At 35.1% G+C, this 15,205-nt stretch overlaps 1 protein-coding gene across 1 annotated transcript; it reads right to left on the bottom strand.

The window, feature by feature from the left end:
- Positions 1 to 764: 764 nt before the first annotated feature.
- Positions 765 to 13,788, bottom strand: LOC133516573 (vanin-like protein 1). Its single transcript, XM_061849574.1, has 9 exons — positions 13,636 to 13,788; positions 12,086 to 12,169; positions 9,793 to 9,861; positions 8,299 to 8,441; positions 7,564 to 7,745; positions 6,404 to 6,541; positions 5,671 to 5,826; positions 3,929 to 4,058; positions 765 to 2,746 (listed from the first exon to the last, which is right to left on the bottom strand). The coding sequence occupies exons 1-9, from the start codon at positions 13,696 to 13,698 to the stop codon at positions 2,356 to 2,358; spliced, it is 1,356 nt and encodes a 451-aa protein (XP_061705558.1). The 5' UTR covers positions 13,699 to 13,788; the 3' UTR covers positions 765 to 2,355.
- Between the last annotated feature and the right edge of the window lie 1,417 nt (positions 13,789 to 15,205).

The following is a 15,205-nucleotide window of genomic DNA, read 5'->3' as shown; positions in this document are numbered from 1 at the left end:
TTCCACCGCATAGCTGCGTCCCTTAGACTGGCCTACGCTGGGCCATCGTGTAGAGGAGCCCTTAGTCTCAATACACCTCGCCAAATATAGTGCGTAGGAATTTATTTGGTTACCACAGTGGCAGAAAATAGTCCTTTAGTGATGTTGAGTGTGATTTTCTAAAAAAATAAGAAAGCTTACGAGTAGTTTGTGACTGTAGGTATCTACGTGTAGTTGACGTTTTTAATTCTAACTGAATAGGTATATAGGTACAGTCGACATCAGATATATCGGAGCTACCCGGGTGCTCATAAATATCTGAACACTCCTCTGTTGCCAAAGGGTGTGTGTTCACATATTTTTGACCACCTCGCCCGCTCCGATATATCTGATGGCGACTTAACTTAGTACTGTATAATCTGCCTATTGCCGCTGTTTTATTATCATTTCTACAAATTATAAATATGGTTTTTATTCATAAATACAATAGATTTAATGTTGTAAACGGATTGGACTTCTTTTGAAATAGGTTACTGTTATTAATAGGGTTTGGTCGAATTACTTATTTTGAGCCATTGATTAAGCTCATATGATAGTAAATAATATATAATTTTAAGATTTATGTTATTAAATATTAAATAATAAAATTCTTCAGAAAATCACTTAAATATGTTTAAATGTTATCTTTGACATATCGGGAATCATCAAAGTCTTATTATTTACATTTTTAAATCAAACGAATGACAAAATCGAGGTAATTTTAGTTAATAAATAAAAGGGAATAATTATAAATGTTAAACGATCTTTATTTCCACCCATGCGTAGGATCTAGTAATCTAATATCACAGTATTCAGTCGTTTACCATAAAAACACACAATAACATTTACACAGCCGACTTAACTTAATATTTTTCAGATATAAAACTATAGGGTAAAATACCCATTAATTGGCACCAAACTTTGGTATCCAGTTGTTACAGAATTTACGTTAAGAGGCTGTCCACACCCAATGTCCTTGAAATTGATGGTACTTAAACAGTTTTTTAAGAAAGACTATTTGTTTTAGTCAAGTAAGAAAAATATACGTTCATATTAATTATATTTCAAAGACCGTGGTTGTACTCGATACATGATTGAACGAAATCGGCTCGATAGAAAATAATTGCAAATATTGGTCTTAAAATTACAATTAAACGGTTCTATGTCTTTATTGTTTTGACTTATGGGTCTGCAATTAAAATCACAATTTCAAAACATTTATATCTAAACCGCTATTTAGTAAAATATTACACTAATAATCCACTTTTTTTTATTTAAATATTTTTCTTATTATTCTTTTGCCCAGGCCCAGTAACATGCGACAGTGCTATCTCACTTACTCCGATACAAATAGACAGTGTACGCGCTTTAGGTATTGACAGCCTCTTAATGGGTAGTTTTCCCTATTCGATACATAGGATTAACATAGCATTTGTAGCATGTATGTACGGCTACATAAAGCATGTTTATGGATATAGGTATTCTTAAATGTTATAAAATGTAAGCTGAATTAATTTTGATAACTAAGTACAAGTAGGTAGTACTTAAAAATCTTAAAATCATAATTCTTAAAATATCATAACTGACATTTTCAATATAAGTAACAATATTTACATACGATGATATACCATTTTGGGGTTTCAAAATGGAACATAGCATTAATGAGGTACTTGTACAATAAACATAGCTTTTTTTTATTTACCTAAAAATAAACTACAAATTCCTTAAATCTTACATGTGAATGAAAACGTGACTTAAAAAACACCGTCACGTTCATCGCCAAAACAATACAATAGTTACCTACAGAAATAAATTATGCCAAATAAAATCTGCGGTATTTCCCAAATATGTGCGAACATTGCTCTTTAACCTAACCTTGGGATTTTTGCGAATATATATTCTAAGCAAAAGGTTTAATAATTTAATTTTAGTTAATAACCAAAACGTTTTGGCTACGTACCTAAATATTTTCTATAATTAAAAAATAGGTAGACTTATAAACGAAACCTCAAGAAAATAAATCTGGGATATTTTTAAAATTAAATGCAAAACCAGGAATTTCAGACGTGCTATGAGTTTTAGCTAAAAGCTTACAAAATAACAAGTTGAAGGTTTAAATTTATCAACAGTTGTATGCATGCCAACTGTATATTTTTTTTATAAAATCCAAATATAATGTCCTATAATATAAAAAAAAATGTATATTAGCTTCGTTTCATTGTTTAAACATTAACATATTACAAATTTAAAAAAACGTTTTTTTTATGAGTGCAAAAAAAATGGCACGCTATATTTTTGTAAAAACATACTTAATTACATACAAATGTGAACTTATATTTACATCATTTCCAAAACATAGATAGAAACAACGAAAATAAGCACCCTCAACCGGATCCAGACATAATCACAGAACTCTAGGACCTCATCACTGTTAATGTACTCGTAGATCTTGTACGTCAATCCATCATCATTACCATAGATCACAGTTTTCCCTACGTAGTCCTTTGAGAAATCTCTCCCAAAAATACCGAAGTTCAAAAGATTTTGTCCTTCGTACAATTTGACAGTTACTTGGCTGGTATTGTTTTCATGTTTGCTGTCAAACTGGAATTGGCTGTTTGACAGAGAGTCGGTTGACAGGATGATCGGGAACTGAGCAGATTCTGTAGGTTTGAAGTTAGCGGTGATGGAGACTTCATCGAATATGACGTTGGTGTTATTGATGGATCTGTAGAAGCATATATAATTATAAGAAAATACACACGGCCGTTGTTAGCATAATGTTACTTATAATATAATGCTGAGGTAAATATCCCATTGGAGGAAACTGATACAGTGTATATATATAGAAGGTGCCCGTGAGCATTGCGAGAGATTTTAACGGTGCATTCCTGATGGCAACAGAAGCAAAAAATGTTATATGACTTTTTGTAAAATTAGACCAAAAAAATTTTTTTTTTGTTTTTTTTTTTACCATTTTTTTGAACACTCCTGTACATAAAACGTAATTTTTATTGATAAACATATAATATAACCTAAAATTAACTAAAAAGTATTTTTTTTATTTGGGGGTAGCCGCTCGAATACATTTTTTTTAATTTTTCGATGTCAATCAATATGTATGTCCAGAGTCCAGACTAGACCTCAAAGTGGCAATACCGCAGTCAAAAATGTGTTTTGTACCGACTTCTGACGAAAGAATGATTTCGAAAAACATTTAAGTATCTCTGAAACTAGGCCTAATCCAGAAAATTTTATATGACATTTTAGTTTCTAAATATTACCAGGAATGCTTAGTTAAATGGTCTGGCAATGTTCACGGGCACCTTGTATATATAAGCAATGATACAAAAAAGACTTCAAGTAAAGAATATATTGAGATTAGAGTTTCGAAAATTGAGACGTTTACCTTACAGTGTGGTATATTTTTATAAAATAAATAAATATTTGGGTACAATCTCACACAGATCGACCTAGCCACAAACTAAGCAAAGCTTGTACTATGTGACGATAAACATACTTATAGAGATACATATATACTTATATACCTACATAGAAAACACTCATGACTCAGACAAATAAATGCCCTTACCGGGATTCGAACCCGGGACCATCGGCTTCATAGGCAGAGTCACTACACAGCAAGACACAGATGATAAAAAATACAAGCAGCAAAAAGTGTCAGACATAAAATATAATTTAAAAAAAATATCATTAAATTATCCTTAGAGATCTAAAGGGTCTCCAAGACTTGAATTCTTAATAAATTATTAAAAGACATGAAATTATACGATTTTCACTGTGACAAGGTAAGAAATGGTACTTAAATAAATACCTTGACCATAGGTTCTCAAAGATCTTTATGCCTGTGATCCACTCCCACTCCCACTCCCGCTCCCACTACACTTACCCAATATCACAAGACCTCTTGTAGCTTCCATTGCAGAGCAGAAGGGCGCATTCCTGCGTGCCGATGTTTTGACCACCTCCGTAATGGCGGACGCCTTCAAACGCGGCGGCGCCGAACTTCAGTTCCCCAACTGAAAGTAAGTTTTATTTGTAGAAAAATTGAACAGTATAACGGTCTATGGATTGTAGAGGGGTTGCAAGTGCGTTCCAAGAAGGGAGTGTGATCTTTTTTTGGGGGTTTGAACTTTGAAGGTCGTATCGGTCCGGAAATACCGCAGGCGACAAGTTCATTCCACTGTTTAGATTAAATATGAAGCAATTTCCTCAAAAGTGATAACACGATTAATTATTTTATTACTACTTATAATCTATAGGGAAATGACACCTAATCTGATTGAAATGGCATTGGCTCACTATTTACACTTGAAAATAATAAAAACAAGTAAGAAGGGTCTCCTACCCATTTGCAATGAACTTGTAGTTAATAACAATTTTAGATAATAAATAAGTTTTTGGCAATTTCATTTTTGGTACAAGCTTAACAGCTTTGCTGACTGTACTTTTCTTTCCACAGGCAACTAATACTCATCGAGCAAATTCTAAAAACCCCAAACACAATCACATTAGATTGCGTTGTTTTATCACAGAGTTTCTATATCCACCTCTTGTCTCCATCATCAGATCAGCTCGATGGTACCATAATATTGCATTGTCACCCGACTTACATATGTATGCAAAATTTTCAGCTCAATCGGAAACCGGGAAGTGGGTCAAATTTAACTTGCAAGATTTGATTACAAACAGACAACGGTTAGGTGAACGTAAATAAAAGCTTGTAATTAATAATCAGCAGGTGTCCTGCCTGACTCATACAAATTATTACCAGTAGTTCAGCAGCTTATCAACTTCCATCAATTATTATCGCTTTCCCAACATGTTTTGTATTCTTGTTATTGTAAATTATCATACATAGATACTGAATCGTGCGTTCCACATAGCTTTGAACGTCACGCATATCGTGTGCGGCGTGGCATTGTGAACCTTATTGGAATGCACGAAGGTTGATATGGGACTGTAGCTGCGAGCGTCAGTTGACGCCTTTGCTGGTCAAAGGGTTAACAGTGTTGTTAGTACCCCGAGTATCGTATGATGGTAGATGATACGTCAGTTAGACGTTATAATTAATATTGGTGTAACGTCTAAACGAACACAACAATATTTACTGCAGTCACATTTGATGCAATTTGTATTTGTGATTCAATCACTTGTTACTGCCTTACTAACTCAAAACGTGTCTGTTTTCAAATCTGCCTATTGCAAAAATACTTAAATGTTAATGTCCCGGCCGGTAATTAATTTGCTTGCACCTTTAATATTGGACATTATTCGTTTTCCTAATTCTGAGTTTGTCAGAGAGCTATGGAGTGCAGCATATTAGATGTAAAATTAAGGGATCGAGGCCAAAACACCACGCTGCGCTCTAAGACTCAAATAATAGACGTAGCTCGGAAAGCGACTAAGTTGAAATGGGACTGGGCTGGCCATGTCTGGCGAATGCAGGACGACTTGTGGGCCAAGATATCCACTGAGTGGGAGCCCCGCGATTTAACTGAGGAATCGGTCTCACCAATATCACCCAGTAGGTCAAAAAGAAGGCGAATAAACGGCGCGACCCTTGGCTGTCGTATTCGTAAAAACCGCAAAAACACTGCATTTATTTTGGGGTTTATTAGTTGCTCTTACCAGAGGCACTGGTCTTGACGTGGAACTGGCAGCAGAATTGTCCATGGCACACAGTCTCCCGCACATCCTGGTTTGTAAGGTCCAGGGGCTTGATGACATACTGGCTCAGGTCCTGGACGTGTGGAGATGTGGTGGCAATAGGGGCGTTGATAGTGTCTGGGGAAAAAGGGTATCATACAATACACCAGGTGACGCATACCTACGTATTTACATTTTAAAGGGTTTCGTGGAAAATGGCAAAACAGAACCTTTGTAATTAGGGCTTTGATAAATTATCAAAATACTAATATCACTAGTTTGATATGTAAAATTGCGATGGGTACCTAATTTTACGAGGCATTCCATACATGTGCATAAATTATAAATGAATGTCATTCTTTTCCTTTGCCTTTATCCCATTATTTGAAATATTTACTATAAATGAATGTCAAAAAATATTTTACAACAAACATCAACATGGCATATCTTCAAGCAGAGGCGGCGTTAGGCGTGGGCGACGTGGGCCACCGCCTACGGCCTCGCGGTCCGAGGGGCCTCGCGCCTCAAACAAGTACCTGTATCTCGGACACAACGTAAAAATGTTCGTTATTTCTTGCGCCACCAGAGGGCCTCGCTTAATGTACCTTGCCCACATAAAATTTTGGTCTTGCCCCGTCACTGTCTTCAAGGGGTTATTTTAACTAACATATTGTTAAATAGCCCAATAGAAAAACTCGTTAAATTAAAAAATTACATTCTCCATCCTTCTTCAGTTCAGCAACAATGAAGTCAGTTCCATGGCCGGTTTCTCCAGCCTTCCCAGCGAATACTCCAAACGACGACACCAGGTTCACATTCGTGGTGAAGGCCCAGGATTTGAAGAATTGCGGAGCTGGAAATATGAAATGGGGTTAATATAGGAAATAATTCACCGAGGGAACGAGGACTTATGGTCAAGGATGTGGATTGTTCCAAAGGCATGTTTACTTTGATTTGGTCGCAAATATGAAAGGCTGAACGTAATTTTTAGGGTTCCGTACCCAAAGGGTAAAACGAGACCCTATTAGTAAGACTCCGCTGTCCGTCCGTCCGTCCGTCTGTCACCAGGCTGTATTTCATGAACTATATCAATAAAATAGCTAGACAGTTGAAATTTTTACAAATGATGTATTTCTGTTGCCGCTATAACAACAAATACTAAAAAGTACGGAAAGCTGGGTGGGCGAGTACGGCTCGCACTTGTCAGGTTTTATTTAACATTAAAAATAACTCCGCAAAAGGACTTAAACATGCGAATTGGTATCGGGTAATTTATGCGGTATAATAATGAAATATTTAGCATATTTTTTTATATTATTTAAGTATTCAATCATTCTTTGGGTGGAAATAACTGCGCGTTACCGAAAGATTAAAAAAAGGATATAATATTTCATTTCAGTCACCGTAGATTTGAAACTTAAAATCACATCTGCCACTTAAAATTATCTACCTACATTTCTAGCTTAACATTCCAGACGCGATTTATTTATTTAAGTAGTATAAATTTTATTTTGACACTTAGAGAGACTTTACACCTCCAAATCTTATTAGAATTAGTACTTCTGACATTGGGGACCTTTTACATCTCCAGATTTAATGTATTTTTAACCATAGAGACTAAACAACTCTATTGTATTGTAGTAATTATTTATTTTAAGATTATTATAATGTTTACCCAGGTATTGGCTGTTGTATTCATAAATGTTGTTATGTATTTTTTATTGGTGTTACTATAAATGTTGTATTGACTTGTAAGAGCCCTTGAGGCCTACTTGCAGAATAAATTTTTGAATTTTGAATTTGAATTTTTGAATTCTGACTTAATTATTTAACTTTGCAAAGATAATCTTACTAGAACCACATTATTATGCTAACCTGCAAGAACTGGAATCTCTGATCCCCACTCGCCTGCCACTACGAAGTTCTTCCCCTGGAGGTTTCTCAGCACCAAATCCTCTGGCATCAGCACGCCGAAGGTGACTCCGAAATCGGTAACGAAGGTGGTTTCGGTGGTAGTGACGTTGCAGGTGGCTGTGGGGTCCAGGGGCTTTCTATAGCTGTGAACAAACAGATCGTAATAACATGATGGCACAGCTGGTACATACTTATTAGTAACCGATAACCCATTTTTTTGCTTTCTTACAAACGCGAAAGACAAGGTGACGGATAATAAACGGCTCAAATATCTTATTTCGATTAATAATTAATATGTAGGTAATAAAGAAATAGCAAAGTATAAGACACACAAAAGTAACATTCGACTACAGCAAAATTAGGACAATTAGGTACCACCACCTCGAACCGTGTGCTATACATGTATAGCAAGGTCTATTTCTCGAAATGGTTTACGAAACTAACTAGCGACCCGCCGCACGCACGGATTACAGAAAGCCTTAATAAATTATACACCAAAAGTGACGTAGGCCATCCTCAAAGATCAGTATTAGTTTTTGAGTTTATCGCGAACATACAGGCTTTGTTTTATAAGAACATTAAAAATAATAGAAACTAAGCAATAATTGAGCAATACCTCTACGTAAATTTTTAATTATTGGCCTGTAAGTTCATATTTAGAATAATTTAACATATTGTTACGTTGAAATATCTTACATAGAAACGACGCTCCCTTGACGATCGAAAACCAGGTTACTCCTGATAATTTCATTCTTCTCCTGGCATCGCACCTTCTCCAGCAAATGTGAGACCACGTAGATTTTGTTGTCCTTCGCCAACCTTGAGATTACTTTCACTGCCTGTTGAAGAAAGAAAAGTTGGTAAAACAAAACAAGTAAAAATCACTAGCTTAGCGAGAATCTTTTGCTTGCCCAGGCAGGATACCTACACTCGCAGCAAAAACCAATTTTTCTCTTGCTGCTATAATTCACATTTTACTACATTGTAAGTACAAAGTTTCAGAGCAATCTAGCTAGTCGTTTTGAAATGAGAGCGTAACTACGTTTGTATGAAGAACCGAGCTTGCTGCTGACTCTAAATTTATTATGTTTACAGTTAATTTAAACTGTATCTTTATTTTAAGATTCTGATTAAGACATGTTTTTGTTTAAATTTTGCAGGCCTATTAACGCTATTTATGGATGTTTATCTAATTGATAAGTTATATTTGCTAAATATATTGCACAGAAGTCATCGGGGTATCATTCACGTGAACCAAACGTGTTTTTGATGGTCACTCAGTAGGCAAAGTAAATGTCCCAACGCTGGGTACTGTTCCAATAGTTGGCACCTTCAATCTTAATCCCAAGCGGTGGTGGTGCTATACGGGCTGTCAACTATTGGAAATAGGCTGTGATATCTGCACTATCGTTGATAGAAAATGCAAATTCCAATCGAAACTTTAAATAATGCATGGAAATATTAAACTAATTCTACGGATTCCACACACGTGTTTTTAGTCACTCGCGTTTAGTTTAGTCTAAATTCGATTATTGCATGGAAATAGTCACGTGACTATTCGTAGCATCCCAATTGTTTTTCCTCTCTCAAAATTTGCATGTGATTACTTTGCCTCACATGTGGGTAAAATGCAACATGCAATGAACGAGTTGAACTTGTCATTGGCGGTGTGAGTGACATTGTTATCATGCTGTTTTGCAGTTATGTTATTGTTCATGTTAAAAATTAACATTCACATACAAATTGAGAACAGTTAGGTATCCTAAGTACAGTACCTAAGAACCTATTTGTACCTAAGGAAAAAGGTGTTGAAAAGTTGTATTCTAATGATCACCTCTGAGGAGTGAGGACTCATATGTTTAAAGGCGAAAAACGGGTTGTGGTTTATATTTTAGGTGGATACTGATGGTTTGTTATTATAATTAAACATAAATTTATGTATTTGTATAGAATCATAAACTCATAATTAATGATGAGCATGTTGTGATAAGCACATATTATTATGCACTGTCTTATTTAAACTGTTTATTATGATAATACCTAGATACGACTTACGTTATTCTAAGTAAAATGTAATTAGTGGATAACTGTCATTGGCCATCTGTTATGTAATCACTCATATGTAAAACTTTTATTTACGGCTGTTGTTGTCCTAAATATAAATAAATAAATCAAATAAAAAATAATTACCTCATCATAATTATCTTTCTGAGCAGATCTGAAAATGTCAGGGACAGGCAGCACCAATACGTCAACATTCTGTAAAAGATAAAAAAAAAATTAGTTTACTTACTTACCTAGAAGAAATATAAGACGACAGATTTGGTGACGCGTACATACCTTGCTATGAAACAAGGAATATAACATGAATTCTATTCTATTTAGCCTGATTTACATGCGTGCCGAGACTTGGGACGCAGTTATCAATTTATTTATTTATTTCGGACCATGTCCAGTTATGCGTTAGAGGGAGCAAGCGATATTGGTATCTCATTAAACCGTACAGCTGCGTCCCTGACGCTTGGCAGGTCTCAGCACGCTTGTAAATCAGGCTTTAGGAATTTTAAAGAATGTAAACAAATGATATATATGTGTCGGCGACCGGTTGTAAGATCAGGCAGATCGTGAAATTGCTAGGCACACCGTGAAACCCGAATATATTTGCCTCGTTCCCAGAGTCGGCGGAGCCCTAAATTGGCTTAACGTGTAACTATAGACAAGTAACTTTCTTTCTATCTATCCCTCTAGGTTTATTTCAGTATATATTTTTTGAGTTATAAAAAAAAAAGTAAAAAAAAGTTTAACTGTATAATCTAAAAGTGACCATAATGAATCTAGCTCACAACTTGACGACCACTGATGTCGTCGGTCATCCATATTAAAATAAATAACAACACACAACCAGCATTTTGACCTTTCACACTATTTGTTGTAACAATATTTAATAGCGATACTTAGCTTAAGGTGAAGTGTTAATTGCAAATAACCCTTGAGTTATATCATTCATTATTTATCTTATGATTACATATTAAGTTCTATAATTGGAGTCTTTCCGTAGCCAAGTGCAACCAGTGCAACAATATAAATATACTTATGTCAAACATCAAACATTTATTCAGAAAATCGGCCACAGGGACACTTTTACATGTCCATTTTTACAAACAATACAATTACAAAAAACAATTACAAATATGGAATAGATGAAATAATAAATACTTTATTAGAGATGTATACTGTCTCTAAATGTCAAATTACACAAAAAAAACTATGATAAAAAAAAACCAACAAATACTAAAATTCTTTAGAGATGTATAAGTCTCTAAGTGTCAGAGATAAAAAATAAAAAAGATATTAAATCATCCTTAAAGATGTAGAGGGTCTGCAAGGCTTGAATTCTTATATAAATAATTAAAAGACACAAAATTAAATCAGACAAGAACCGAATGAAGTGTCTCACGTTAATGTTATATATTTAGCGCCACAATGTCCTATTGCCGTCGTAATTATAAATATTGATATATTTAAAATAAAAGCGCTGGTGGCCTAGCGGTAAAAGCGTGCGACTTGCAATCCAGAGGTCGCGTTTTCAAACCCCGGCCCGTACCAATGAGTTTTTCGGAACTTATGTATGTACAAAATATCATTTGATATTTACCAGTCGCTTTTCGGTGAAGGGAAACATCGTGAGGAAATCGGACTAATCCCAACAAGGCCTAGTTTTACCCTCTGGGTTGGAAGGTCAGATGGCAGTCGCTTTCTTAAAAACTAGTGCCTACCTACGCCAAATCTTGGGATTAGTTGTCAAGCGGACCCCAGGCTCCCATAAGCCGTGGCAATATGCCGGGACAACACTAGGAAGAAGAAGAGTTAATGTAAATAACAGTAATTAATTATTGTTGTTACTGTCCATCCTGGTAGACTGGGAGAGTAAAGGCTGAAGATTATTTTTAAAAACTCGTTAAAACAAATAGGTAGCTGGAAAAGTAGAATATTATATTATATATAATAGCTTGACAGACTATATTACTTTGTCAGTCCGATCCCCATTAATGTAATTAACATTTTGTTCTAAAAGTTAATTACATTAATTAATTTTGTTGTTGGAACCAAAAGTTAATTACATTAATGGGGATCGGACTGACAAAGTAATATATTCTGTCAAGCCCTTTCCGTCAGTAGAAAAAAGCTGATTTAAAAATGTAGGCGCGAAAAGATATCATGCCATAGAAAGGTTGAATTTAACGCCTTTTTCTACTGACAAAGTTGTTTGACCGACAATATTAGGGGATTTTAACCGACACTATGTTGGTAATGAATTAATTATACTGCCCCTCAATTGAATTTTTCATTTAATATAATAAATTTAAAAAATCATGGCTTATGTAAAATTTTGAATGTTATTTAAAGTGTAAAATATTCTATTTTGCCAACGATTCGATCGTCACCTACAAAATATTTAGTTCCTACACACTACAGTACTTACAGCTTTAGCCGCATTCTGGACGAGCTGCGCACACGCATCCAAGCTGCATTGCGTGCTGCTCACGGTCCCAGCTTTGTAGGTGTGCTGCAATTCATATTGGGTTTAGAGAAATAAACTATATTCCTAGTTAATTTAAAAAATTTGCGTATTTTTGTAGGCGCATATGGAAATATTCGCTGTTTTCGAGTGGAGTCTCGGTAGCCCGGTAGTGAGACAGTGAATTTTTCCATTTTTAATTTATTTCTATTATTTATTTATTTATTTTTTTATGTGCCTTACGTTGGTATAACTTTAAACATTTTTTTTATTTAGTTAAGTAGGTACAGGTACGTGTATGAAGAGCCATCTTAATTTGTTTTTCAAATTTTAATTTCTAAACTAACGAGCGGCTCGGCGAATGGAAAGACATAATGAAACTACCTATAAGGGTTCAGTTTTTGCCATTTTTGCTGCGGAACCCTAATAAGGCTTAGTGGTCGAGTCTATCCCTAAGTTTCCGTCGAAGTCACGATCTTTACCAGTGAGAAGACGGATATACGAGTATCGGAATAATGCGTACGTGATCACGCATGCGTAAACGTCCCAAGTTGTCCTATTTTTTTGTTGGTATTATTTTTTCTTTAATAGGTATTATCCTTCTTACAGAAAAGAACTTGGGTTAAGATCAATTTGTTTACAGAAATCAATTACAAGTACTTGAGTCAAGTATATTTTTAACGTCTGGGTAGACGTTAAAAATATACTTGACTCAAGTACTTTTTTATCCAAGAGGGTTCTTCTATGGAAATTGGACAAAAATACAATTTGTGATTTTTAGTTAAACTTCTATTATAAAGACAAATCCTGGTAAGGGCATTTATTCGTGTGATGAGAATGGATATTTGTTCCTGAGTCATGGGTGTTTTCTATGTATTTAAGTATTTATAAATATTTATATATTATGTATATCGTTGTCTAAGTACCCTCAACACAAGCCTTATTGAGCTTACTGTGGGACTTAGTCAATTTGTGTAATAATGTCCTATAATATTAAAAAATAAAATAAAAAAAAGACAATTTTAAAGTAATAAATTTAGGCTAGCTTTAGCTGACATAATGTTCCGAAAAATTAAAATTTTCCGCGTTTCATCTCAATTGGATTGTGTAAATATGTTTAGATACTTCTTTAAAAATATTAATAATACCCAATTACGAAACGGAAATAAATAAACGAATTAAATACATATTATAGGATATTTTTACACAGATTGACTAAGACCCACTGTAAGCTCAAGAAGGCTTGTGTTGTGGGTACTTAGACAACGAAATACATACTTAAATAAATAGAATCTCATGACTCAATATTTGTGCTCATCACACAAATAAATGCCCTTATCGGGATTCGAACCCAGGACCATCGGCTTCATAGGGTCACTGCCCACTAGGCCAAACCGTTCGTCAAATAAATATATAATTACTTAAGTTTAAGTACACAAAACAAGTAAAACCTTAGCTAACTCTGCTTAATTGTTGCTTGCAAACAAATCTCCAAAACTGCAAAATCAACTTACCGTTGAAGACTTCGTCAAACCAACAAGTAGAAAAATAGTCACTGTATTTAACAAACACCCCATTTTCACTCGCGAATATATTTCAACCTATTTATAACACGACCACTCTCTTTGAGACCTCGCGAAGGAATAACTGAAAAGTAAATAGACGTTCTAACATATATATAGTTGATGAAATCGATTAATGTAGTTTTACCGTTTGGTTATCTCGATATTGTGATGTTCATTGCTGAGTTATTATACGATTGCTTGTGATTTTTGTGTGAAACGAGTAATGGATGAATGTTTTGTATTGGTGTTCAGTTTCTTATAGGATGTAGTGGTGAGAAAAACTGCATTATTTGATAATATCGTTATATAACCTTCTTCAGTCTGATTTGTGTTTTAGCACAATATGAAAATTGATATCGTGCATACCCGCGTGCGTGCGTGAGCTCAACGAGGGGGGGGGGGGGGTTAGGGTCAGCAACGCGCATGTAACTCTTCTGGAGTTGCAGGCGTACATAAGCTACGGAGATTGCTTACCATCAGGCGGGCCGTATGCTTGTTTGCCACCGACGTAGTATAAAAAAAAAAACCTATAGCAAATTTAAGATCATATAAAAGCATTACCAACTTTAATCTGGTATGACTTAACCTAAACATCACGTAGCCAGCAGAAAAAATTGGGCTTGTAATCAAGGCTCGGATACCGGTTAAATTTCTAAACTGTTATCATGTAGATACTTGGCGCAAAACCTATTAATTTCGGTTTCACTCAAAAACCCGTTATTTTTAAACCGGTTTTAATGAGAAGAGTTCTTGTCTAAATAACCAGCGTAAAGCAATACAAACCGGTTTCCTCCTATGGCGGTGTCTATGTTTACGTGGCATACCACCAGGCCGGCCGGCCGTTTCATCGCTTATAAAAGTTCTTATAAAAGTTCGTAGGAAAACCAGTATTTACCGGTATTTTATAAACCAGTTCCAAGCCTTGCTTATAATTAAAGTACTTTAATTATTTATTTACTTACGGATAAAAATCAAAACTTTCAGTTATTTAAACCACTGAAAAAATCCTTCTGCCAACACTCCGACCAGGGCTCGAAAACTGTTTTATTTTTGAAATCGGTTTCGTTCGTTCACCCGGGTACGAAAAGAATTTCGTTTCCGTTTGCTGTTACCAGTTAAAGAACTGTTCTATTGAGATACCGGTTTATGAAAAATTCGTTCGCCTTCCGTGTTGTGGAACGAAATTAACCGGTTAAATTAAAAATATCGAAGCCAGATAGAACGAGTTAAGTATAGCTATCTCTTTCACGTATGACAACGAGTTTAACCAAGAGTCTCCAAACGCCGAGAATAACCGGTATTATATCGTTCCCCGCGTACCATAAAATTCCGTTCCCTCTTCTTACCGGTTAGGAGAGAGAATGTAATTTTTTAGTTCGCGTTTCATCAATTAACCGGTTTTTAATGAACGAAATGATAATAACGGTTTTGGAACGATATTAACAGGTATTTCAATACCCGTCCCGAGCCCTGGCTCCGACTGTGAAATATAATACGAACCTATTTTGATGAAATCAAA

This window comes from Cydia pomonella, chromosome 3 (genome assembly GCF_033807575.1).
Source record: "Cydia pomonella isolate Wapato2018A chromosome 3, ilCydPomo1, whole genome shotgun sequence".
Classification (NCBI taxonomy): domain Eukaryota; kingdom Metazoa; phylum Arthropoda; class Insecta; order Lepidoptera; family Tortricidae; genus Cydia; species Cydia pomonella.
Note: the sequence above shows the minus strand (reverse complement) of the source record. Positions and strands in the feature narration are given on the sequence as shown.